The sequence below is a fragment of the Eretmochelys imbricata genome, chromosome 11, assembly GCF_965152235.1.
Source record: "Eretmochelys imbricata isolate rEreImb1 chromosome 11, rEreImb1.hap1, whole genome shotgun sequence".
In the NCBI taxonomy this organism is placed as follows: Eukaryota; Metazoa; Chordata; order Testudines; family Cheloniidae; genus Eretmochelys; species Eretmochelys imbricata.
The window spans coordinates 38,891,461-38,918,954 of record NC_135582.1 but is presented as its reverse complement, the minus strand read 5'-3'; the positions used below and the strand labels follow the sequence as shown (position 1 = coordinate 38,918,954).

The window sequence follows — 27,494 nt, the reverse complement described above, 5'->3', positions numbered from 1 at the left end:
TTCTGACCAGAATTCCAGGTATGTGACATGTCTTATACCATTCTATGCACTTCTAGACTTGTAGCCTTCTGAAATTGTAATGTTTTCAATATCCACCTTATGCTTAAGGTGACAGTTCATCAGATAATTGAATGATGCAGATGTACAGAATATATAACTTTGATGTTTCTGAAGCTATTCTAAAAAGAAAGTTAATAAGGCGTTCACCATTTATTACAAATGATAACATAAGTTAGCACCAAAATGCTTTTTTCAGCATTTCTTTGTTTTTTGCATTACTTACATTAATGTAATGATTCACAAACATCAGCTAAGATTAGCAATACTTTGTATGTATTTAAAACATTTTTTTAGCAAATGTGTTTTGCAAAAAGAAGAATGTGCTCTAGAAGATAAAGCCAATTTTGTTATGCTATTTTAAAAATGGTATAAAAATTACTGCTAGAATATCTTCTTAACTGCCTGTCCAACACAATTAATTTCTTCCAAAAAATGAAGTATCTATTTATATATAAATATTGTCATCTTATTTTAATGAATCTTGGCCTTGATTCAGCAAAGCATTTGAGCATGTATATGATCCCATCCCTATTCAGCATAATATTTAAACACATGCTTAAATCCTGTTGGCTTCAATGGGAAAATTGCTGAATCAGGGCCTACATGTTTTGCTAAATTGAGGCCCAGGTATTCACATCACACAGACCACCATAACAACTGCCTGTAAAAGCATCCTGATTGGCAATCTCTGCAGAGGCCAAAGACTGAATGGGTATAGACGCTGCATTATACTCACATCTATGCAGGCCATCAGTCTGGATCAAGATACACCAAACTTCTGGATACTTATTCAACTCTTTTGAGGCTAATTCATCAGTACTTCAAACCCTGTCTCAGTTTTCAAGCCTCCTCCACTCTTACTATTTCAATATAAGGAATGATGCTCAGAAAGTCTTGGAAGAACTTAACAGATCCTTCAAGTGATGACTGGCTTTTAAAAAATGTAGATAGATAGTTTAGAGTCAATCAACAGAAATTCCCCATCAGTTTATAACAGTTGAAAGATACTAGGCTCAGTCCTCAGCTGTGTTTGAGCTCCAGTAAGTCCAGCTAAGAAGGGGGGCAAAGGTGATATTATGCCACCTTTATGCCTCCATTACCATGGTGCTGGCTGGGGGCAGCCTGAGGACTATATTAAGCTGTGTTGTCTGCTAAGGTGTCATTCACCAGCTGGGGATTATTGGACTGCAACAGTGCTGTGACTATGTGCCTTTCTTTAGCCACCCCCTTCACATGCAAACTGTACCAAAGCTAGGGAGTTAAGCCAGTTTTCTGGAGCAGTACGAAGCAGAATGGGATCCAGGTTCTGGCCCATTACTGGTAATATGTTAGCCTAAAGAACTTGACATTAACCCTTTAAAGTGTGTGTTTCCCATTTTTGACAACTCAATGTGAAGAATGCACATATCTCCTCTGCTGTGAACAGTTAAAGATATGTAAATTTCACAAAATCTCCTTCTAATGTTTCATGGCCTCAGGACAGGTCTGTTTGTGTCATGCAGTCATGACATTCAGAGGCTATTAATACCTACAGGCTTTATCAGGATTTTCAGTTTAATGAAGAGAAGTTTATATGCTTTTATTATACCATACATGCAAGTGCATGACTTACTTACATAGGAGAGAAAAATAATGTTGCATGATCTGGAGTTATTCTGGATTTACACTGCTGTAAACATGAGAGGAGAATCAGGCCCACTGTTTGCTATATAAATGTCTGTTATTGTATGGCTGCTCATGACTGAACTTTGGGCTGCTGACACTGACGGTAGATCTTCAGTTGATGTAAATTAACAAAGCTCCATAAAGCCCTGAGTTTTTAAAAATAAAAAAAGCATTTAAACATTTGTTTGTAAATTAAAACTTAAAAATTTGCAAGGAATGTGACCCAGGCTCTGTGGAACGACCTCAGAAGGACATCAAAGTTGCTCATCCATTCTAAATAATGTTGAGAAATCTTTTCATTTGAAAATGACTGCAGCATGGCAGTATGTTTTTGCATGTAATTTACGTTTTAATGGGGTAAGAAGCCTAGGGCACAACCTGATAGGTAAGGTGCTTAATTAAATACAATTATTACTGAAATCAGTGGAATTACACGGATGTATCCAACAACAGAATAAGGCCTTTGGTGGTTAATCCTGCCTGTTCTTAGCTTTGTGGTAAATCAAACCACCTACATCTTGCCATTCAGCCTCTAAACATGTGTCGAATCACAACAATAGCTGATTTTGCAAGCGAGGTGGTGTTACCAGTGTCATGCTGCCTAGAGTAGCTCACAACTGAGAGTGCCAATCTCAAATCAGACTGTCCAAAAACAGGGCAGACACCCCAAACTTGTTGTATATTCCATTTCACCAAGTCAGATACAACTGTGCACTCCTGGATTACTATTTTAGTTTTACCATGGAGTCACAAACAGTCCCCCTTAGGCTCTCCAGCACACCTTGCCACCAAGACAAACTGGACTAAGTGATGAAAGGTTATTAAAAATCACTACACATTAGGTCACCCCAATGGGCCAGTCACTTACCCCCAGGTCCTTGGATACTCTTAATCTCACACCAAAAGACAATGCTGTAGTCAATTTTTCGAGAAAATTAACTAAAGATTTATTAGCTAAGAAAAAGAAATGAGAGTTATTGAGAGGTTAAAGCATGCAAAATACATTACAGGTGAATCAGAGTTTGTAAGTGCAAATGGTAGCAGAGGCACAGTAATCTTCTGATTTTCCACAGGATTACCCAAAGTGGCTTTGAGGATTTCTCTCTAATTGCTCAGAGTTCCCCCTGTCAGAATCCATCAATCAGAGATACAGGATCGCTCCCAGGGTTCATTCTTAAAGCTGTCTTCCCCAGAAAGCAATCTGGCACGTATTCCCATTACAGTCTGGGTCAGCAGATTTTCCATTGTTGGATGCAACAACCCGTGCTTTGAAGTTAGCATGCTTCACATTTACAGTTCTAAGGTTTCATAAGAACAGCCATATTGGGTCAGACCAAAGGTCCATCTAGCCCAGGATTCTGTCTTCCGACAGTGGCCAATGCCAGGTTCCCAGGAATGAACAGAACAGGTAATCATCAAGTGATCCATCCCTTGTTGCTCATTCCCAGCTTCTGGCAAACAGAGGCTTGGGACACCATCCCTGCCCATCCTGGCTAATAGCCATTGAAGGACCTACCCATCATGAACTTATCTAGTTCTTTTTTGAATGCTATTATAGTCTTGCTTTTACAACATATTCTGGCAAGGAGTTCTGTAGGTTGACTGTGTGTTATGTGAAAAAATATTTCCTTTTGTTTGTTTTAAACCTGTTGCCTATTAATTTCATTTGGTGACCCCCAGTTCTTGTGTTATGAGAAGGAGTAAATAACACTTCCTTATTTACTTTCTCCACAGAAGTAATGATTGTATAGACCTCTATTATATTCCCCCCTTATTTTTCTCTTTTCCCAGCTGAAAAGTCCCAGTCTTATTAATCTCTCCTCATATGGCAGCCATTCCATACCCCTAGTCATTTTTGTTGCCCTTTTCTGAACCTTTTCCAATTCCATTCCAATATATATTTTTTGAGATGGGGTGACCACATCTGCATGCAGTATTCAAGATGTGGGTGTACCATGGATTTACATAGAGGCAATATGATATTTTCTGTTTTATTATCTATCCCTTTCTTAATGATCCCCAATATTCTGTTCGCTTTTTTGACTGCCGCTGCACATTGAGAGGATGTTTTCAGAGAACTATCCACAAATGACTCCAAGATCTCTTTCTTGAGTGGTAATAGCTAATTTAGACCCCATCATTTTATATGTATAGTTGGGATTATGTTTTCCAATGTGCATTACTTTTCATTTATCAACACTGAATTTCATCTGCCGTTTTGTTGCCCAGTCACCCAGTTTTGTGAGATCCTTTTGTAGCTCTTCACAGTCCACTTGGGACTTAACTATTTTGAGTAGTTTTGCATCATCTGCAAATTTCACCACCTTACTGTTTACCCCCTTTTCCAGATCATTTATGAATATGATGAATAGGTCTGGTCCTAGTACAGACCCCTGGGGAACATCACTATTTACCTCTCTCCATTCTGAAAACTGACCTTTTATTCCTACCCCTTGTTTCCTATCTTTTAACCAGTTACCAATCCATGAGAGGACCTTCCCTCTTACCTCATGACAGCTTACTTTGCTTAAGAGCCTTTGGTGAGGGACCTTGTCAAAAGCTTTCTGAAAATCTAAGTACACTATATCCCCTTGTCCACATGCTTGTTGACCCCCTCAAAGAATTCTAGTAGATTGGTGAGGTATGATTTCCCTTTACAAAAACCATGTTGACTCTTCCCCAACAAATTATGTTCATCTATGTGTCTGACAATTTTGTTCTTTACTATAGTTTCAACCAGTTTGCCCGGTAGTTAAGTCAGGCCTGTAATTGCTGGGATTACCTCTAAAGCCCTTTTAAAACACTGACGTCACATTAGCTATCCTTCAGTCATTTGATTTAAATGATAGATTACAAACTACAGCTAGTAATTTTGCAGTTTCACATTTGAATTTCTTCAGAACTCTTGGGTGAATGCCATCTTGTCCTGGTGACTTATTACTGTTTAGTTTATCGATTTGTTCCAAAACCTCCTCTAATGACACCTCAATCTGGGACAGTTCCTCAGATTAGTCACCTATAAAAAATGGCTCAGGTTTGGGAATCTCCCTCACATCTTCGGCCATGAAGATTGATGCAAAGAATACATTTAGTTTATCCACAATGGCCTTATTGTCCTTGAGTGCCCCTTTAGCATCTCGATCATCCACTGGCCCCACTGGTTGTTTAGCAGGCTTCCTGCTTCTGATGTACTTAAAAATTTTTTGCTATTACTTTTTAAGTCTTTGGCTATCTGTTCTTCAAATTCTTTTTTGGCCTTCCTAATCATATTTTTACACTTCATTTGCCAGAGTTTATGCTCCTTTCTATTTTCCTCACTAGACTTTTTAAAGGATATCATTTTGTCTCTCACTGCTTCTTTTACTTTGTTGTTTAGCCACAGTGGCACTTTTTTGGTTCTCTTATTAGGTTTTTAATTTGAGCTATACATTTAAGTTGAGCCTCTATTATGGTGTCTTTAAAAAGTTTCCATGCAGCTTCCAGGGATTTCACTTTTGACACTGTACCTTTTAATTTCTGTTTAACTAACTTCCCTGTTAATGGGCAATTCAATTACAGAGACATACATAATGCATTTAGTTATTTAGTTACAGCCATCCAATCTTTCATTAGTATTTATGAATAATGTGATAGCCATAAACAATCCTTCATTGGTTTTCATGCAGTTCTTCACATTGACTAAATTCTCAACTAAACGCTAATACATCCTTTGATCTAGGGCTAATTTAGTACAGGGATATATATAATGCACATTCAAGAGGTTATAGATAAATGAAGACAATACCATCACATTTCCTTTGAATTAAAGTAACACTCATGTAAATTTGTATACTTAACATTCCTTTGAGATTCACACACAAGTTACTTGACCTATTGCTCTGACCTGAGCTGGCAATCTGTTAGACAACATCACAGTTGAGGACGTATGATGAAAATGGGTTATACTGATTGAGTTATGTTAGTATAACATGCAAAAATCTGCTCTCAGATGTGTTTGAACAGCTCCCACTAAGTTCAACTTTTAAAAATTGTGCTGTTTGAATAATGAGAGTCATGTCTTTGTTTTGAGTATTACTATTAAACCCTCCCCCGCGCATCTGAATTAATGCTATTTTGTGCTCATTTAACTTCACTTCTTCAATTAGCCAGAAAGGGTCACCAGACAGCAAACTGATACACTAAAATGCCTTCCCAGCTCCTATTCAAATGAAGGGAAAAATGTCTGACTGACTTTAATGAGGTAGAATTGGGCCCTGTGTGCATACCCTCCAGAAGAGCATCTCCAGGTCCTGCTGGCCAAAAGGCTCAGGACTAGGCCTGCCAATGGGGGAGGAGGGGTGGGCAAAGGCGACAATTCTCCAGGGGCTCGGGCTCTTTTAAATCGCCCGAATGGGCCGCAGGGCTCCTAGGCTCATGCAAACCGCTTCAGGCCCTACGCTCTGGGGGGACTCGCAGGCTGGCGCAATTGGCCAGTGCGGGCTGTCCCAAAAGTGACAAATTCATCACTTCCATCCCAGGCCCCGCCCCGCCTAGGGCCAGCCTTAGCCCTGGAGCCCAGAATTTCTGTCAGCAGGCCTGCTCAGGACTGAGATTAAATGCACGTGCAGCAGCATGCTGCATTGCTTGGAAGAGCCCTACTCCAACCTTAAATAACATTAATTTCTTTATCCTAAATTAAGAAGAGTTGCTTTTAGCAACCTTAATATTAATTAATGACATTCAGGATTGTCTGATTCAATGGTCAAAGAAGCTCTTCTGTATTTTAGATAAATATTGACTCTGCCAAAATGTTATAATAGATCTGTCTCTAAATATTGACTCTGCTCAAATGTTATAATAGATCTGTCTCTGAGCCATATATTTCTCAGTTGAAATCTCCTGGGAAAAGAGATGTGGTATTTACAGATATATTTATCTGGAATTAGGGGACCTTATATAGACTGTAACAATCTAAGGGGCTCTTCAGAACACAAACTCTTCGGGGAAAGGGCCAGGTCTTTCACTTGTTTTTGTGAGACACCTACCCCATATTGTGTGCACTCAAAGAATAAAAAATATTGATGATTTCAATAAGTTCTTCAGGTACTATGTTCTATACATTCTGTAAAGTGTTTTGCTCTGTTTCAGGTGACGTAGAAATAAATAATAATTGGTCAAATTTTGAATCCAGCTTTAGTCCTTCTAAAGTTAAATGCTTACTATTTAGTTATGATCTAGTTTTCTAGAACGTAATATTTTTATCAGTATGAAGAGGCTGAGAAGTACAGTGCATATTTTATCGAGAAGCATCTCTATTAACTGGTAGCAGTGGATGCGATGGTGGGAGACAGAAGTTTCTGCCAGGTTTATTGGATCAGTAAGGAATCCAAATGAAGCCTTCTCATCATCTGGTGAGGATGGCAGTGTGTACATGGCAACTCATGTTTAAAACCATTGGCACTACCCATCCAAGATAATGGAGCAGCTGATATGGGACTTGATTAATACAGAATTAAAAGAGAGTAATATAATTAATGCCAATTAACATGGGTTTATGGAAAATAGGTCCTGTCAAACTAACTTGATATCTTTTTTTGATGAGATTAGAAGTCAGTGCCAGAGTTGTCACTAAAATGGGTTTATCTGACCAGAGTTCTAGGGACAGGCGAGCAGGATTGTTGCTATGGATGCAAACTTCCAGGGTGCATCACACCACTGAGCTTTTTGTGCTGCTTATTGGACAACCATTTTTTTTTTTTGGCTCAGCTGGTTGGGGTGGGAGCCCTGAAAATGATACAAGAGTCGTTCCTGAATCTGACTTATCAAGACCAGGAATCCTGACTTTCTATGGATTGAAAGAAGAAGGGTGAGCACGCACTGCACCATTAGGGTTGCCGGGTATCCAGTTTTCGACTGGAATGTCCAGTTGAAAAAGAAACCTGGCGGTTCCGGTCAGCGCTGCTGACCAGGCCACTAAAAGTGTGGTCGGCGATGCAGCGGAACTAAGGCAGGCTCCCTGTCTGCCCTGGCTCTGAGTGGCTCCCGGAAGTGGCCGGCACGTCCAGCTCCTCGGTGCATGAGCAGCCACGGGGGCTCTGTGTGCTGGCTGAGCGCTGGCTCCACAGCTCCCATTGGCTGGGAACCACGGCCAATGGGAGCCGCAGGGGTGATGCCTGCGGGCATGAGCAGCGCACAGAAAGCCCCCTGGCTCCTCCGCCTAGGAGCTGAACATGCCAGTGGCTTCTGGGAGTTGCCTGAGGTAAGCGCCACACGGCTGGAGCCCACACCCCGAAATTCCAGCCACTGCCCCAGGTTGGAACCCCTTCCTGCACCATAACTCCCCTCTGAGTCTGCACCCCACACCCCTTCCCATACCCGAACTCACTGCCCCAGCCCTGAGCCCTCTCTTGCACTCAAACTTCCTCCCGGAGCCTGCACCCCACATCTCCCTGCACAAACCCCTGCTCTAGTTCTGAGCCTCCTCCCACACCCAAACTTCCTTCCGGAGCCCAAACCCCCGCCCCAGCCCTGAGCCCCCTTCCGCATTCCAAACTCCTCGGCCCCAGCCTAGAACCCCCTCCTGTACCCCAAACCCCTCATCCCTGACCCCACCCCAGAACCCGCACCCCCGGCTGGAGCCCTCACCTACTCCTGCACCCCCTGCCTCAGTCTGGAGTCCCCTCCTGCACCCTGAACCCCTAATTTCTGGCTCCACCCTGGAGCCTGCACCAGCCCAGAGCCAGTACCCCCCACTATACCCCACCCCCCTGCCTCAGCCTAAACGCCCTCCCACACTCCAAACCCCTTGGCCCCACCCCACAACCGGCATGCCCCTCCCATACCTTGAACCCTTCATTTCTGGCCCCACCCTGCTCTTCCACACCCCAACTCCCTGCCCTAGCCCAGTGAAAGTGAGTGAGGGTGCAGGAGACCGAGTGACCGAGAGAGGGGGTAATGGAGTGAGCAGGAGGCGGGGCCTCAGAGAAGGGGCGGGGCCTTGGGGCAGGGCAGGGGGCGGGGAAAGGGAGTTCTGTTTTGTGGGATTAGAAAGTTGGCAACCCTATGAACCAACCAGGGACAGGATAGGGAGTTGTAGAAGAGCACTGCCTATCTAAACCCAGAAGAGTAGTGGGAGCTGTCCACCTGCTTTTAACAGTGGAGATGGAGGAGTAGGTGTAGCAGAGGGATAGCTCAGTGGTTTGAGCATTGGCCTGCTAAACCTATGGTTGAGAGGTTTCAGAGTAACAGCCGTGTTAGTCTGTATTTGCAAAAAGAAAAGGAGTACTTGTGGCACCTTAGAGACTAACCAATTTATTTGAGCATAAACTTTCGTGAGCTACAGCTCACTTCATCAGATGCATACTGTGGAAAGTACAGAAGACGTTTTTATACACACAAACCATGAAAAAATGGGTGATTATCACTACAAAAGGTTTTCTCTCCCCCCACCCCACTCTCCTGCTGGTAAGAGCTTATGTAAAGTGATCACTCTCCTTACAATGTGTATGATAATCAAGGTGGGCCATTTCCAGCACAAATCCAGGGTTTAACAAGAACGTCTGAGGAACGGAGGTTCCTTGAGGGGGCCATTTAGGGATCTGGGGCAAAAATTGGGGATTGGTCCTGCTTTAAGCAGGAGGTTGGACTACGTAACCTCCTAAAGTCCCTTCAAACCCTGATATTCTATGACTGCACTTACCCTCTGCCCCCCCTCATATAACACCTTGGTCTGGGGCAGCACCTCATCATCTTATCTTATGATGCTTTGCAATTGCATTATCCCTGAAAGCGAGTCTGGGCCCTGTTTAACAGCGTAGCAACAGGACACGCAGGCCAGCAGGAAGGGAGAGAGGTACAGTGAGCTAGAAACTTCTTTTAAAATAGTAAGGTTGCTCCAGCAGGAGCCCCTGTCATGATGGAGCCTGTAGTCCACGGACACGCCTCAGAGGGAGCATTGCATACTGGGAAATGTAGTTTCTTTCGGCGTCGTCCCCTCACGGGAGGGAAGGTCGGCCGCTTTGGGACAGGATGGAACACTTTCCCGCTACGCATGCGCCGTCTCCTCGTTAGCGCCAGGGGGCGCGCGCGGTTCAGCCGCGGCCGTTGGCGATAGAAAGGCGCGAGGCGGCTGGCGCAGGGGACTGTTGGAGTAGCCATGTTGGGGCGGGCGAGGCTAGGCGGCGTGGCGGTCCTGCGGGCTCTCCAGCCCCTTGCCGCGGACCGTGGCTGCTTGGCAGCAGGAGCCGCCGCCTCCGCCGCGCTCCCGCACAGTGAGTCTGGGGGTCCCGCGCCCGGGAAGCGCTGGGGGGAGGTTTCAGCCTGGTCGCACCCTCGCGCTGCGTCCGTCCTAGGGACGTCCCAGGCGCCCGCCGCCTCCTGGCCTCGCTGGTCCCCGAGCGCCCTGTTTCGTTGTGCTTTGCCCCTTGCTCGGAGCCTGCTGCCCCTTCACCTCCCGGGGCCCAGGGGCACCCACACCGACTGCACCGGGCGGGGCGCTCCGCAGCTCTGCTGGCTTCTTGGCGCCTGCCCCATTTGAAGCCTGCTCGGGGCTGGGGTGCTGGGCCGGGAGGGGCTGAAAACTCTGGGCTGGGAGGGAGGCAGGAGACCTGGGTTCTCTGCTCCACCCGTGACTCCCCTAGTCCCTGCTTCTGAGCCGCAATGGGCATCTTGATGTTTCCCTTCCTTAGGCAGCGTGGGGGTGGCCTTCAGTGGTGTGTGCAGAACATGCTCAGCAGCTCTGTTGGAAGCAATATGGTTTGTTTGTTTTCTCCCAACCTTCATCTTTTTTATTGCCCTTTAATCTGAACACCTCCCCCCCCCCCCACACACACACACTTACTTGTTCTGAGTATCCATTTCTGGGCTTAAAATGATCAGCACCAACATGTTGTGCCAGTCAGCTCAGTGCTTGCTTTCATGTTTTTGGTTGTAAGATGCCCAAACATGGGTGTTAAAAAAAGTAAGTCCCTTTCCACTAAGCACTATATAATTAGCTAGGTGCAATGTGCTCTAAAGGGTTTTCTTCTTTTGAAGTATTAATTAGAAGGCCACTATCAGAGATACTGAACCTGATAGATCGCTGATGTGATCCAGAGCAAAAAACCTTATGCTTCTTATCAGGGCGGTATTAGAACTTGATGCGCCTTCTTATCACTGATGCAGAGGCCCTGTGGAGGATGGTGAATGCTGCACCCATTTTTAAATTTTGCTTCTGTTGATTTGCGCATGTAATTAGGAATCAGGTGTACTTGTGCTTTCCCTGACTATGATGTAATCTACTAGTAAAATAGCATCTGGATGTTTGTTTATTTAATCCTGAGTTCCCATAGTAAAACATCAACTTAGTCCCACTTCTTAAAGGTTTCTATTATGAAGAATGCTACATTTTTATGTTCTGTTCCTAGAGTCTTTAACAAGTGTCACATTTGTACTTTAATTTAAATCTGGTTTACGTCAGTAAAATACATAAAATGAAGAGAGGGTCATGTTTCCAACTAATAGGCCAATTGCTCTAATTTTGATTCTGGCAATTATTTTTTGTTAGGGCGAAATTATGCAGCTAAGACTTCAGAGTCTGCCAAATCTGGTACTGAAACAGGGCGTATTGTTGCAATTATTGGTGCTGTTGTTGATGTCCAGTTTGATGAAGGCCTTCCTCCAATTCTCAATGCCCTGGAAGCAACAGGCCGTGAAACTAGATTGGTATTGGAAGTTGCTCAGCACCTTGGTAAGTCTGTCTTGTAAAGCCATATGCTTTAATTGTTGGTCGTTGTTGCTATTTTCTCCTTTTCTCTAGCTTTGTTTTACCACTATTGACTCTAGGGTAGTTTGAAAGCTGTCCTGAAGAGATTTCCTTACTACCCACGACCCTTGTTCTATTGCACATTGTACTATTGAGGTCCCTTCTACCGTGCACTTTGGATGTAGCATGCTCCCATCATTTCCCGAAATCCTGCTGCAGCAGAGATGCGTTTTCTATCAGTGTTGGTTTTGCTCTTTTTCACGTGTACCATCTTGGTTCTTCAAGTAGGCTTCCTCTTTTCCTTTGGGCCTAAGCTTCCCAGACCTGACTGGACAAAGCCACTTTGGCTTCTCTCAGACCTACCTAGAAAAGGCCCTTAGGAATGTTTTGAACTGTGCTTCTGTCCAGGCCAATGCCCCACAAAAACCTCTCTGGTCCGCATATATGCCATGTAAATTAATATTCTCTTCTAAGAGTCCAGATTTGGATGATCAGGATCTGGCACTAATTACCCTTGAGGCAAGATCCAGATCTAGACTAACCGTTTTAGAGGACCGTTTTAGAGGACTTCTAACATGGACCTCATCCCGCCAATCAATTTTCATAATTTTCTTGCCATTCTGGTATAGGTTCCAAAGGCTCAGATGAATGATTCTCCTTTCAAGAGAACCCTTTCTTTTGGCTAAAACCCAAATGGCTTTTCCGTTTATACTGGTATCCTCAGTAACATTAAAGGAAAGACCGTATGACTTTGGTCCCATGGCGAAGCAGTATCCAAACACTCCTGGGGATTCAGATAGGGCACTTCCTGTTGTTGGTGGATACCAGTGTTCTCTCAACTCAGAATCTGTGTTGCTTCTGTGACTTGATAGTTTCTTCCTTTCTCACCCCATAGCTAGAGGTAGATTTGGCTTTTCTCAGGGCTTGTGAAACCATATTCGTAAGATGTTGTAACAGAGGGAAAAAATTGTGTAAGACTTCAATGGTCTACGTTGAAGAGAAAACTTCATAAATTTTTTGAAGATATATATTGGGGAGGACAAACTGTGGCTCGTCAGGGCTTTCAATCCGGCCCATGGGATTGCCAGCCCCATGGTGCAGCTGGGCTAAGGCAGGTTCCCTGGCCCGTGCCGCTCCCAGAAGTGGCTGGCATCACGTCCCTGCGGCCCCCGGAGGAGGGAGGAGCAGAGGGCTCTGTGCGCTGCTGTTGTCTGCAGGCACTGTCCCCGCAGCTCCCATTGGCTGAGAACGGGGAATCTTTGGGAGGTGGTACCCGCAGGCGAGGGCAATGCGTGGCAGAGCCGCCTGCCCCACCCCACCCCCAGGAGCTACTGCTGGACATGCTGGCCACTTCCGAGAGTGGTGTGGGGCCAGGGCAGGCAGGAAGCCTTCCTTAGCCCCGCTGCGAGCCATTGCCACCCTGGAGCCGCTCGAGGTAAGTGGTGCCGGGCCAGAGCCCGAACCCCTCCTGCACCTCGCACCCTAACCACCTGCTCTGAGCCCCCTGCCGCATGCTGCACCCCAACCCCCTGCCCCAACCCTATGTTCATGGCCCTGCATACAATTTCCCCGCCCAGATGTGGCACTCAGGGCAAAAAGTTTACCCATCCCTGTACTAGAGGGTTACATGCATGAAGCTTAGCCTACAGAAGCAACCAAGTATCTCTTTATTCTCCCCCAAAAAGCTTCTTGTGTGCCACCCTCCCATCTTCCTGTATTTCTGGGACTCATTGCAACTGTCCCTTTCCTACTGTGTCAGGGGCTGTCTGTGCTCTGTCATTCCCCCTTTCCCAATACTAGAATGCTCCATTCTCTTTCTCCGGGTCAGGGGCACTGTCCTTTTCATACAGGTTGTCCCATATGCCACAAACTCTGTTTTGGAGCCATGGCCAGAGATGATATTCAGGGGAGGGATTGGAGGAGGAGGTATTGTTGTGTGGGGAGGTATTAATGGCTGTCATCAACCAGTTCTTTGATCTATAGGCAACTGCAGAAGTGGTTGAAACTCCTGGGTCTGCTAACTAGATTCAGGGAGTCCATGGGGTGGGGCCTTCAGGTTTTCACCAAAATAAATAGGATTCTGCCCATTTATGTCTAGAACATTTCCTGAAATTTTGGAATTGATTGGATGTGGTGTTCTAAAGTTATCACATGAGAGACAGATGTTATAAAGTTGAGTGTAGGACCTCCCTTTGCTTGGCCAGCCAAGGTGCTGTGGCAAAAAGGGACAAAGCTCTGCTGCAAGTACTCCTATATTCTGCTACATGGTTAATTTAATTTATCTCCATGAAATATCCTTAATTTCTTTCTCTGTCCTCCCTGAAAATATACACTAGTGTCTATTTCTGAGGATTTTATTTCTATAAGCTCCAGGTAGCCCAGCTCTGAGATTCTGTTCCTGTAATGTTGTTCTGGATGTTTCTCAGTATCTCCTGTCCTTCCCATTCCCTTGTGTGTCAGGAAGGGGAGGAATTTGTAACTGGCGTCAGCTCCTCACTGGTACATTGTTTTCCAGACATCTCCGCTCCCAGCCTACACTCTAGCTCCCCCCAGACTCCCTGGTAGCAAGCTGGGCTCCAGGTCTGGCTCCGTGACCCCATGCTGCCCAGGTCCAAGGAATGCTGCAGAGATTGTACACTGTAATCCACCTAACTCCCTCTTGTGGGGAAAGCTGGAGAACAAGAGAGATGTAGACAATTCCTGGCAGGTCAGGAAGACAGGAAACTGTATCAGGCACCTAGCTGCAAATAACGTAAATTCAATGCATCTACTGCTTTCCCCAAGATGCCACAGAATTACAGAGTCTCATGCATGGATGCCAGGTTTGTATAATTTTTGGTGGTGCCCAGAGTGGGTACAAGCCTCACCCCCTGACACCTGCCTTGTAAGCCGATATATATATTTTTAAAACAATGTAAAAATGGACTGGAAACAGTAAGGGTTTAAGTTTCCCTATATTGCACAATGTGTGGTGGGGGTGTGGGGATGAGGGCTCTGGCTGGAGGTGGGGGTGAGGGGTTTGGGGTGAGGGAGGGGGCTCAGGGCTAGGGCAGAAGGTTGGGGTGTGTGGAGATGGGGGCTCTAGCTGGGGGTGAGGGCTCTGGGTTGGGGCTAGGAGTGTGGGAGGGGGCTCAGGGCTAGAACAGAGGGTTGGGGGATGAGGGGATGAGGGGTTTGGGTGTGGGGGGGGCTCAGGGCTAGGGCAGAGGGTTAGGGTGTGGGGGGGGTGAGGGCTGTGGCTGGGGGTTTGTGCCCTGGGGTGGGGCTGGGGATGAGGAGTTTGGGGTGCAGGCAGGATGCTCGGGGGCTGGGGCCAGAGAAGGACCCTCCCTGAGCCCTCTCCCCACCGGCCAGGCCTGCCAACAGGGGATGGGTGTAAAGGGGGCAATTGCCCAGGGGCCTGGGCGATTTAAAAGAGCCTGGGTGCCCTGGCCACTGCCGCGATAGTTCTACCTGTTCTGGGGAAAAGCGTATCTTGATTCAAAGATTCTCTTGATATACCCCATGCAGGTTCTGGGGGAATAGCAAATACTGTTGCTTCAGCCACCCCGGAACCTGCATAGGGCATATCAAAAGCATCTTTGAATCAAGAGACGCTGTGGCTTTTCCCCAGAGCAAGTTGGGTCAACATAGCTGCCCTGGGGCTCCTCCAGGCAAGTGTGGGATGCGGCTGCGGCCGGCGGCAGTCCTCTGGCAGGGAGTGGGGACTCTCGAGGCTTCTCCGGGCAGGGGGGCTTGTGGCCCTGGCTGAGGGAGGGGGAGAAGGGAGCCCATTGATTGATCTGCCCTGGGGCCCAGAATTGCTGTCTGTGGGCCTGCTGCTGGCAGTACACACATCGCACCATTCTGCATGTGCTCCTAGGGCCCCTCTCTGCTGTCCCACCTTGGCACTGTGTGTGTGCTGCCCAGCGCTGGGGGGAGGAGGATGTGCTCCATCACCTAGTGGCCTGATTAGTGAAGCGTCAGGGTCAGGTGGGGCTGCCATCATGTCAGGTGTGCATCCTCCCTCCGCAGACGACAGCAGCAGCCACCTCAGCCTGCCCTGCTCCCTTGCAGTCTGAGCAGTGGAGTGGTGCTGGTGGGCGCAGCATGAAAGGAGGCAGCCGGTGAGGTAGCACAGTGCAGGGAGCGACAGCCAGCTGCTGCCCAGGGTGCAGGGATGCTCCAGGGAAGGTACATGGGGGCAGTGGGCGAGGTCCGAACACTGGTGAAGCCGGGCACCTGTGCTCTGAACATTGGTGGAGCATGGGCACCACGGGCCAATATAACTTGCCGCCTATGGTGTCTTGGTCTGTAATTGAGATGGTTGGGCACGACAGCTCTCCCCAACACTGTTTCATGTTATCTGCAAACTTAGGACAACATTTCAACAGTTTCCACTGAGTTCATGTTTTCAGTCTTGTCTTGACAACCGAAGGGCTAGACATTTAACTTAATTCAAAATGAAAGCTAAGATTCTGGAGCACAATATGTGGTGAGCAGTGAGTTCTGCAGATAATAATTTTTTTTCCCTACAATGATAGTTAATGTTCATTGTTTACTTTTAAAAATAAATAAATCTCCAAAACAAGCTTAGAATACTCTGTAACTCTGGATAATTCAGTGTGAATGTAATGAAGACTATGTAATTATGTAGAGCACTGTTTAAAAATATTACTATAACTTAAGATGATCTGTGGAGCTTCTGTTTAAACTTGATTTGCCAATGTAGGAATCTTATAATTGATTTTGGCAAGCCAACCTTAAATCAGAAAAAACTAAATTTTTATCTCAGTTGGCTGAGGCATGAAGTAATGTCCAGTTGTACTACATAATTTGACTCTCAGTTCTGAAACCTCTGAACGTAACTACTTTAAAAGTTCTGAAGTTCTCCTACAATAAGGTGAACTTTCTCTGTTTAAAGAGTAAACTTAGATTCTATACACTTAGGTGAAAGTACCGTTCGAACAATTGCCATGGATGGCACTGAAGGCTTAACCCGCGGGCAGAGAGTTCTGGACACGGGTGCGCCTATAAAAATTCCAGTTGGGCCAGAAACACTGGGAAGGATCATGAATGTAATTGGTGAGCCAATTGATGAAAGAGGACCTATTGCAACGAAACAGTGAGTATTTTTAAATTTAGTTGATTTGGAGAAGAAATTGCTGTTATTAGTATATTGTTCTGAAGGTAGCCATTAAAGAAGTGGTGAGGGTGCAGGAATCCAAAGGCTTGTCTAAACGTAAAAGTTGTACCACGTTAATTATACCAGTATAGTTAAAGCAGTTTGACCTCCCTAGTGTGGACGCAGTTTACCAGTTATAAAAGTGTCTATCGGTATAGTTTATTTCTGTATGGGAAGGAGTATAAGCTATACTGATATTAAATTAAAAAAAAACTACATAAAATTAACATGATGAAAATCGCAAAGTAAGCACTCAAAAGTTGGGAAATGCTAGAAGTAAGGTTCTTTGCAACCTTAATTTGGCCTCCTTGTATGTATGCGTCATGATAGTCTTTAGTTACATCACCATGTACAGTAGAACCACAGAGTTACGAACTCCAGAGTTACAAACTGACCAGTCAACCACACACCTCATTTGGAACCAGAGGTACGCAATCAGGCAGCAGCAGAGATGACCCAAAAATAAAAGCAAGTACAGTACAGTACTGTGTTAAATGTAAACTACCAAAAAACATAAAGGGAAAGCAGAGGTTCTACCGTACTACTTCCCCCCCCCCCCCCCCCCGCCTCCCACCACCACCACAGGCCCCCTGCCTCATTCATTGTCCGGGTGGACCTACTCAGGGGATAAAGCAAGGTTGTGTACTGAGAGACCAGTCTGCAGGATCTCCTGCTTCAATTGTTGCAGAAGTGTGCAATGATAGAGGGGAAAGGGTGATCTGATAGCTAAAGCAGTTGAATGCTGCCCTGGAGATTTGGATTCTATCTCTACTTCTGCCACAGAGTCAAGCAATTTAAATAAATCTTTTCGCAAATGGTCACTAATTCTTTATTTTCTGGGTGATTGACATCAGACCCTGAGGTCTGACTTGTGAACACTCTCAGGTGCATTTAAAATCAGGGGAGCTGTGCCTTGAGCATAAGTGCTATATCATGCTAAGTGGTCTGGAAAAATTGGGTCCTATGTGTCTCAAATTAGACACCCAAAGTTAGTGGACACTTCTGACCTTCATCTCTCTGTGCCTCAGTTTCCATCTGTAAAATGGGTATGATATTCCTTCATCTCACAGGGATGTTGAGAAAATGATATTTAACTATAAGATACTGCATTAATAATTACCGAAACAATTGAAGAAATACTAGTCTACAGTACTAAATAGTAGTAAACTGAATACTACAAGCAAAGTCCAGCATCCTGCCAACAAAAGAAATTGGACTTGTAACCACCTAGTGAGGCCCCCCAAATATTACAGGTATTTGCCAGCTTGAGTGTGGAGGGGAAGATCATCTTTCTGTCACACCCAAGCAAACAGAAAATAAACCTGGAAACTTGTGGTAGCTGTGCTTCTTCAACATTTACTGGGGATAGAATTTAGAGCACAGTCTACAGCTCAAGTAATTCCACTTAATGCTGGGGAATTCCCCAATAACTGGAGTGGGAGAAGGGATTTTTCCCTCCCTCATAGCCCAGATTGCAGGGGTGACAGCAGCAAAGGCCAATCTGTGTCTCCATGCCTCCTGTAGTTGGTTCCTTCATGCATGGGGAGAATGGCTAGTAGATCTATGCAGTGGAGGATCAACAGGCTCGGCTGTATGTGGGGAGCTGGGTTATGCAGCTAATAAAAGACTGCACCGGCATTCCTAATCACACTGGTTGTGCTGAAGGCAATGTCCTTTGCATCTGCAAAGGTGAAGCAGCGTATGCCCAATAAAGATAAGGAAGGGAATTTTAATTGTGATAAATCAGTACTTAAACTGAGATCATTTGAGATTATGTCCTGCCATGTTCACGAAACTGGTGTGACCTCCTTGTAAATAGTTAATGCAAAAACTCATTAGAATATTAGTAAGAGCATCATTTTTCTGACACCAGAACAGTAGACTTTTCAGAAATATCTTAAAAGGTCAATATATTGCTGTGATGGTTCTCAAGGAACCCAGGACTGTGAGTCACCTTGCTTTACCCCCCCCTGCCTCCAGTGAGGGGGAGTCTATCTTGTGGTAGCTGGGTGTTGTCTTTGTCTCCACCAGCCTTTCATCTGCTCAAGCACTCCCCTCTGAGCTATGCCAGCCCTAAATTCGCCTTGCAGATTAACTCTAGGTGCACCCCAAATCCCTGAATTCCTTTGAATCATTTCCTTGTGATATCCAGCTTGGGATATTGGCTACTCCCAGAAATTCCAGATCCTCTGCACCCAAAGGTACAGTGTAACTCAGTTTACCAGTTTTACTGTAAACCACACAGCACTTACGATAAAATAAAAGCATGTTGTTTTTTTAAGAAAGAGTAAAGATTTCTCTAGAAACAAGAGTGTGTGGCAGAAACAGATGGTTGCAATGCAAAACAAAATCATAAAATGTGAGCCTAGGTCTATGCTTATGAATAGTTACTTTTCCTATGTTATAAAATAGATTTCCCCCCACCCCAAAGTTCAATCTGTTGCAGAGCTGGCTGGCTTCACAAGAACCAGGCTCCAAATGTTCATTAAAGCACTCCTGCTTCACATAGGGTTTCTTTGGTGAATGGTGATAGTCCTTTTCCAGCATCTGTGTTATATTGCCTTTTCTATTTACAAGACAGGGATTCACCCTGTCTGTCGAGTTTCTTTTGTACCTTTATGTTTTGTTTTTTTGTCATTGCTTCTGATGGTTTTCCATTGAAAGCCTTAGTATTGCGCAAGGTTGAACAGTTGAACCTTGCATTGCATCACTTGCTAAAGAGGGCAGCATGGCACATTCTCCTTGCCTGAATGGGCCATCACCAAGACACATTATATCCTGGTGATTAATTTCTACTCAAGTCCATAAAGCATACTTTCAGTATAAATACATTATTCCTTAAATATTACCTGTACATGCCTCTCACAACAATTATGAATCTTGACAAATTATGAGCTTTCTTAGAGATGTTACATATTACTCTTTATGGATAAATAACCTGCAAGGTGTGTGTGTGTTGTAATGAATTTGTCAATTCTGGAGTAAGCTGTTTGCAGAGAACCGGATCCTTTGCCAACGGGTCTCTGTGTCACAATTGGCAAATCCAGTACTGTTTGAATTAGACACTTCTAATTCGTAATTTTTACTGATGGCGCTTCTAAATTTTACCTAGATGTAAACTTGATTTCTGTTTAGGGACCACTAATATAACCACCTTATTGAGTATCTCTTAAAAACAATTTTTTCTTGAAATTTTGATAGTAAAGACAAAAATATGTAAAATAGTTAAAGATCTTCTTTACAGGTTTGCATCTATTCATGCTGAAGCTCCTGAATTTCAAGATATGAGTGTTGAGCAAGAAATTCTTGTGACTGGTATTAAGGTTGTAGATTTATTGGCTCCATATGCCAAAGGAGGTAAAATTGGTAAGTTTCTCTTCTGAAGCAAATAGATATACTGTAAATTTATGCAACCAGTACTGTACATAAAACATTCTGTACTTCAGTTTGAGGGAAACTAAGTTTGCTTTATATAAACTTTAAAATTTTAGTCTTATTCAGTTTCCTAAATCTGTGTGCTTACTAGAAAGTGTTCTAGTGCGGAAGATTAAACAAACTAGCTGTTGAAAATGGATTCTGCTAACAGCAGCAAATTTTAGATTGGTTTGTTTTGCTCTAGAGTTAGCTTAATATTCCTACACTGTTAACAGGCATTTTGAGGGATAATAGTGAAGTATTGTAGCTGGATGTAATTACATTAATTGACAATCTCAAACTGCAAACTCAATTGTATTGACAAAAATTGTTGTTTCAGGGCTCTTTGGTGGTGCTGGTGTAGGAAAAACTGTATTAATTATGGAACTTATTAACAATGTTGCTAAAGCCCATGGTGGCTACTCTGTCTTCGCTGGTGTAGGGGAGCGTACACGAGAGGGTAATGACTTGTATAATGAAATGATTGAATCTGGTGTCATCAACCTGAAGGATGCCACTTCCAAGGTAACTTTCAAAGGGTGTGAGTATTAAAACAAAACAAAACACACACCCTATTGTTTGTGGTACATTACAGTGGATTGTTTGGCAACATACTATTTTAATACAATTTTTCCAAGAAAAAAACACTTTCTGTATGTGAGCAGTGACAATTTGACTTGTATATACATGCTAATTTTTATGTTCTTCCAGTTAGGCAGGTCCGCAGATTCTAATAGTGGACCTTCAATCAATCACCCTTGCTGCTTTAGTGGCGTACTAACTTATAAGATTAGAGTGAAAGTTTAGTCTTGTAAAAGTGTTCATACTTTTAGGAAAAAAATACTTACATTAATAAACGGTTTTGTTGCTTAAAAAAAATTACACAGCACATATGCCATTGTCATCTGGTCCCTGGCCTTTGCCTCCACAATTGGTCCAAGGCCTGTGGGTGTTGAATATAATACATCTCGTTATATAGTGTTGATTATCTATAGAAAATGTAGTAGCCTAATTTTATTTCTGTAATTGAATTCCAGGTTTCACTTGTGTATGGTCAAATGAATGAGCCTCCAGGTGCCCGTGCCAGAGTAGCCCTGACGGGTTTGACAGTTGCTGAATATTTCCGTGATCAAGAAGGACAGGATGTGCTTCTCTTTATCGACAATATCTTCAGATTTACCCAGGCTGGTTCAGAGGTTAGTATTCATAATAAAAAGTTCCAGTACAATACTTACCTCAGAATCTAAAAACTACTCTTAGAGCTCTGAACCTGGAACCGCTTATTGTGCCCCTCGCCCCAAAAAAGAATGATGAAAACCTATCGAACACCAATTTTAAGCAAAAATTCAGTGTCTCCTCTTGCTTGGGAGGAGGGAACTCTGTATATGCCAGTCAAGTTTTGAAAAAAAGTTGCCTAGCTATCTTCTTAGCTAGGTACAAAACCCTACAATTTTAAAGGGGAAGAATAAAGCCTTTAGGTGTATCCTCCCTATGACTTACACCAAGTGGCCCACACTTGATTGATTCCAAAGTCAAACAATTAAATTGCTCTTCAGAAGCATAGGATCAGGCCCAAGCCAACTTTAGAGTGGGTGTAGCAATATCCACAGAGTAACTGTAAATTCTTACTTTGACTTAAACAGAATAAAGACCTAAACACACCCAAACTTCACTTCCAAGCGTTTACCTCTATTAACTTAAAATAATACAAAACCCCCTCAGCCTAAGCTTTCTCTTGAGTTCAGTTTTTCCTAGAAGCTTTCTCCCTGCAGGACTCCTTCTTTCTTGGAGGTTGCAACTTTCTTGTATATTTGGTTTGCTAGTAATAAGACCTAGCTGAAAAGCATGGAGGACATACTATAGAAGTAATTAAGAGAGCAATTGAGGGTCTGAGTAAGGGGGAGTGGAGAAGGGGTGGCAAAGTGGTGACAAATTTCTGTTAGAACCCAAAATGGGAAGAGCAAAACACGGCTTAGTGCTGATGAGTAGCATGGCTTCTGGAGGCAGGGGCAATTATAGGCTGCCTTGACAGCACCATTTCTCTGGCTCCAGTTCAGTGTATGATTGGGTGAATGACTGGTGTGGGGGAAAGGAGGTGGCTAATATCCCAAACTAGCTGGTGTTGGGTCTGGTAGGGGAGAAACTGAAGAAGCAATAGATCCTCCAGTCAACATAGGCACCCAGCTGGTCCCAGTGTGGCAATACTTAATGGCTGGAGTGGTGAAAGGTGTATGCAGTTTGGTGACCTTGTTGCTCTTGGGTAGACAAAAAATGAAACTGTGCCCATGGAGTAAGCTGTTGCTTCTGAAAGCCCCAGTTCCACCGCGCATGGTTGTATCCTTCCTTAACTGGTTTAATTTTTTATTGGGAGGTGTAGAAGCTCCAGCTGGCCTTACTGGGTCTCACTTTCAAGCTCCATTAAAACTACTTGAGTGACATAGAAAACTTTAGACAGTAGGAAAATTAGCCAAATAAGTTAAATATATCTTTATTTAAAAATAGATACAAAAGCATTGTAGGCTTAACAGTTAGTATGATGCACACTCTTTATTCTGCATGCTGGACTACAAGCTTTTAATTTTGAACTACATATGTCTTTCTGTTCACAGAATAAATATGCTCATAAAGTGAATCACATATTGTATGTAGTACGTTTCTCATTGTAAACCTTGGGGGTTCTTGGGTTTTTTTGTTTTTGTTTTGTTTTTTAAAGTGGATTTCCTCAGGATAGGGAAAATTGCAACAACCCTGCTAAAGGTTGGGGATGTTGGTGTCCAGTGCCCAGAATGACAGGCCCTGTGTGTGTCTGAAGGAGGTGGAAAGAAAAGGAGATGTATGCTTATATCACTCTTGCTATCTTTCTTTTATTTTCTTTGTGGGCACATAGTTCTGTTCTGCCTTCCTCTAATCCTCTATAATATCTCTCTGGCTCTTGTGCCTCCAAAATTCACCAACTTTTGATCATACCCTCTCTCTCCCTACTTCCTCTTTCTTGCTCTGCCCTCGTGAATGCACACAGTACTCCTGGTTTGTCTGTAGCCAAGGAATAATAAACCTGCCTGCTGAAGTGAAAAGACCATTCCAACTTTCCTTCTTGCTGGAAGAATGAAATGGGGTACCATCCTGATTTTTGTCTCCACTCTTTCCATTTGGTGACTGAGTGTAAAGGCTGAGAGCAGACCTGCTAACTGTTTGCCGTCTTCCCGCTCCACTTAGTATTGTGCCCTGTATGCTTCCTAACACTTTTTAAACAGCGCAGTTTAAGAACCTTTGATGTATCTGAGAAAATGAACTACAAGAGTTCTTTAACTTGCTACGTTATCTTCTCCTTTGATCTTCAGGTGTCTGCACTTCTTGGTCGTATCCCCTCTGCTGTAGGGTATCAGCCAACGTTGGCTACTGACATGGGAACAATGCAGGAAAGAATAACTACTACTAAAAAGGGATCAATTACATCAGTACAGGTATGGTGTTAAACAGGTATCTTTATATCAGTAAAGAGTTCGGTGCTTAGCTTCATGAGTAGAAGGTGAAGGTGGCAGTTAATAGTAGATATATTATGAGGCTTAACGAGTATTAGTTTTTTTACTAAGATCTTATACTTTGATTTTCAAAATGACTTATTTCAGGCTATCTACGTACCAGCTGATGACTTGACTGACCCTGCTCCAGCTACTACTTTTGCACATTTAGATGCTACTACAGTATTATCCCGTGCCATTGCTGAACTGGGTATCTATCCAGCAGTGGACCCTCTGGATTCTACTTCACGTATCATGGACCCTAACATTGTTGGCAGAGAGCATTATGATGTGGCTCGTGGTGTACAGAAGATTCTTCAGGTATCTTGTTAATTACATTTTCCCCAATGAATTTAATTCAAACTGGAGATAACTGAGTGTTAAGACTTAATCAGTGAAATTCAACTTTGATATCTAGTCTTTTGAATAAGTTGCAATATTAATGTATCTACACATGGTATCAAGAGATTATTTAATTTGAGTTGCCTCCTTTCTCCATAATAGGATTACAAATCCCTTCAAGATATTATTGCTATTTTGGGGATGGATGAATTGTCTGAGGAAGATAAACTAACTGTATCCCGGGCTCGAAAAATCCAGAGGTTTTTGTCTCAGCCTTTCCAGGTTGCTGAAGTCTTCACTGGCCATGCTGGAAAATTGGTGCCTTTGAAGGAAACAATCAAGGGATTCAAGAGCATTTTATCTGGTAAACCAATATATTTTTACTTGCATGATTTCCCCCAGTTTCAGAGCTGTATTCTGGAGATTATCAGTTTCCTTTAATATTTGACACTCACTTCTACAGACTACCTTATGCTTAAATGCATTCACTAAATGTTTCTGCTTTAGTAAAATAGGGGGTGTTAGTTTCACATATGTATTGTAGTGGGGCCGAAGGGCCACAGCCTTATTGTGCGGAGCACTGTACAAACATAAAGAAGGTTCCTTCACCCAAGAGCTTAGTCTAAGCATAAGATGTGGGGCGAACAAGTGGATATGGAAATGGATGGGTGGAGCACTAGGCAATGATTCAGCCATGCCAGTGTGGAGCATGATGTGCAACATCTAATGTTTAAGCATTTAGTTCTCAAGTACAGATTTATAAAACAGGGGAAGGGATTGAAATCCAACTTGGCTCCCAGATTTCTTCCCCTTCCACTCCATTGTCAGAACCTTCCTGGCCCCTGCTTGCACCACCCCAAGCTGTTTGAGAGTCATTGCCTGGGTATCCTCTTCACTGATCCTCTGTACATGCCTTCATCGTGACTCTAGGCACTGTGCCACTTGCTAGTCCAAGCTGGTCCCTGCTGCATGATCCAGGGAGAATTAGGAAGACAAGGGAGCAGGATTTGGTGTTTGTCAGACAAGGGTGGGTAGGACACTTCAGTAGTTCAGTCTCTCTTCTTAGTAGCTTTGGGACCAATCTCCTTCCTCTTAACCCTTAGAACTGGACAGTATTCTAAAATCTAAACTATGCTGTCTGAAATGTGGCTTTATATTGTTGCTGGGAAGGAGGGGGGGGGTCTCTCCCTTGTCATGGCAGCCCCCAAGCTAGGGCTGGGGAGGAGGGGGTGGGGGGGGGGTATCTCCGGCAGCCCTGGAGCTGGGGAAAGTTGCCTCTCTGGCCGCCGCAGCCTTGCACGTCCCAAATTTCCTCCACCCCCTCTTCTCACCCCACTGCCCCTTCCCCCTTACCCCCTATTGCCCCCAAGGCCACCACCTCACCTTACATGTATGTCTTCTCCAGGGTCCAGGCACCTAATTAGTGGAGCCATGCCTGCACGGCTCCATTAATTAGGTGGGTGGCCCTTCATTCTCTTGTGTGCGTCTGTCCAGGCCCGCACCTTGGAGGGAACAATCCACGGACCACCTGAATGGAGCTCGCCGGACCACTGCCCTAGAGAACCTCTGCCCTAGATGATTACTTTAGTTTCACTAGCGTAATTACTGACCCTAACAGCGCTACTTGCACCAGTGACTACATAGCCAGCCAGTGTTGTGGGAAGTTGCAGTAGTACACCTTTCAAGCACAGAGTACTAGTGATTCCTTACTTAGGGTTGCATTCTAAAATGAGGCATAAATGGCCAGTCACTCTGTGGGGGAGGGGGCGGGGGGGGATTCAGGGGTTTATGCCCTTTGAATTGTCTATGTATACTGTTCATTTGTTTTTTTCCCTTCATGAGTTTAATAGGAAATCTGGGTTGGAAAACTTTTCCTTGGCAATCCTGCTAGTTGTAATTGAACAATATTCATTGAACTGTCAAATAAAAAACTTGGCTGGGAGGTGGTTGGATGATGGCTCTTAGTTATGACATGCATAAGCTTTTAGCCATTAGACAAGCCTGATTCATGGGGGCCACATGCATGCAGGCCTGACTGAAAAGGAGGTGGTGAAGCGGCTGAGTGCAAATAAAATCTTATCTGGGAGCTGCCCTTTTCTGTCAGATCTGTTGTAGGATAAGGGTTTCTCGTGCAGTTGTTGATGGATAAAATCTTTACTGACGGCAGCTGCCTTCCCACCTCTATACAGGCCCATCTCCACCCCCACTAAAGCATTTTAAAAAACCTAGGGGAAAAAACCCCACAAAACTTGTTCGGAAGTAGATAGGGTTCTTACAACAGCATACTTGAGACAAATCCACAAAAGCCCTCTATTCCTGCACTCTTGGGCATGCATCTTACTATTACTGCCACTATAAGAAGTAGCAGACTATGCGCTGCAGCCTTCTCTCTGTCCTCGTAGGAATGATACCCTTCAGTCACCCCCTTAATTGTCCTTCTGCAAACATCCCTTTACCAAACTGTCCTCTCACAACACAACTGCTACACCAAACATGAATTACTAGTGTTGGAGAGGGGGAGAACCACTGGGGAAAAAAGGGTGTGCAGAAAGGGGTCAGAGTTAAGGTGGTAATGTGTAGTCTGCAATGTACTGTGTTTGTGATAAAAGTAGGTGTGACTATCTGGTGGAGGAGTAAATATGTTGCTGGCTGGCTTCTAACAGCTTACCTTTTGTATATTAAGGATGGCCTTGATAACCAAGGGCAAGATACTTCAGTGTAGGTTTTTTTTAAGAAACTTTTTGCTACTGTGCTGTTTACATATCACTTAATCTGGCCCATAAAAATACTGTGTTCACTTTTGTTTTCTTGTTCTATGTATTACCACAATGTTAATGGTTGAGTTGCAAATAATAGCTAATTTTTAAAGTGAAACAAAGCTGAACGCCTCTTACAAGTGTAGAAAACATACTGGATCTTGTAAACACTTTCACTTTTAAAAAACCCACGGTAAACTTCGGGAATCTACTACCTCAGTCTTCATAATATCTTTTTAACTTTCCTTCAACAATTGTCCTATTCAAATTGTGTCATTGTAGGTGAATTTGACCATCTACCAGAACAGGCTTTTTACATGGTTGGTCCAATTGAAGAAGTTGTTGCTAAAGCTCAGAAGCTGTCTGAAGAACATGCCTAAACTGGACTGTTATATTTGCATATGGTCTTTTAAATTTCTGATACATGTATACGTTGTATGTGTAAAACAGTTGTTCCAATCTCTGAAGTCTCTAGTTTTTTCACATCTACTGAAGAGAATTAAAGGCCTTTTTCGTACGTGTGAACATGCGGTATTATGTAAATGTCACCCAAATGTCTGTTACAAAAGCCAGACATCTTGTTAGTAAACATTGTGATATACAATTCCTCTGATTACTGGCTCTTTATTTTTGTTTAGATTAAGACTAATCTTTTGCCTCTGGAAATAGTAATTTAAGGCTATCCTGAACATCAAAGTTAACTCATGAAAGTGGCATTTGAAAGGTGATGTGTGATTACTTTTTGATCCTTGGAAAAACTTGATACCAAAAATAGTGCTGATTAACCTCATGCTGCATTTGCCCTGAATTAGTTTTTCTACTTGACACTTTTGGACTTTACATTTTTTGTT

At 43.9% G+C, this 27,494-nt stretch overlaps 1 protein-coding gene across 1 annotated transcript; it reads left to right on the top strand.

Moving 5' to 3' along the window:
• Positions 1-9,856: 9,856 nt before the first annotated feature.
• On the top strand, positions 9,857-27,023 carry LOC144272163 (ATP synthase F(1) complex catalytic subunit beta, mitochondrial-like). The gene is made up of 10 exons (XM_077830057.1): positions 9,857-9,974; positions 11,249-11,431; positions 16,376-16,550; positions 19,855-19,976; positions 20,365-20,549; positions 21,062-21,220; positions 23,366-23,488; positions 23,654-23,866; positions 24,050-24,251; positions 26,926-27,023. The coding sequence occupies exons 1-10, from the start codon at positions 9,860-9,862 to the stop codon at positions 27,021-27,023; spliced, it is 1,575 nt and encodes a 524-aa protein (XP_077686183.1). The 5' UTR covers positions 9,857-9,859.
• Positions 27,024-27,494: the final 471 nt, after the last annotated feature.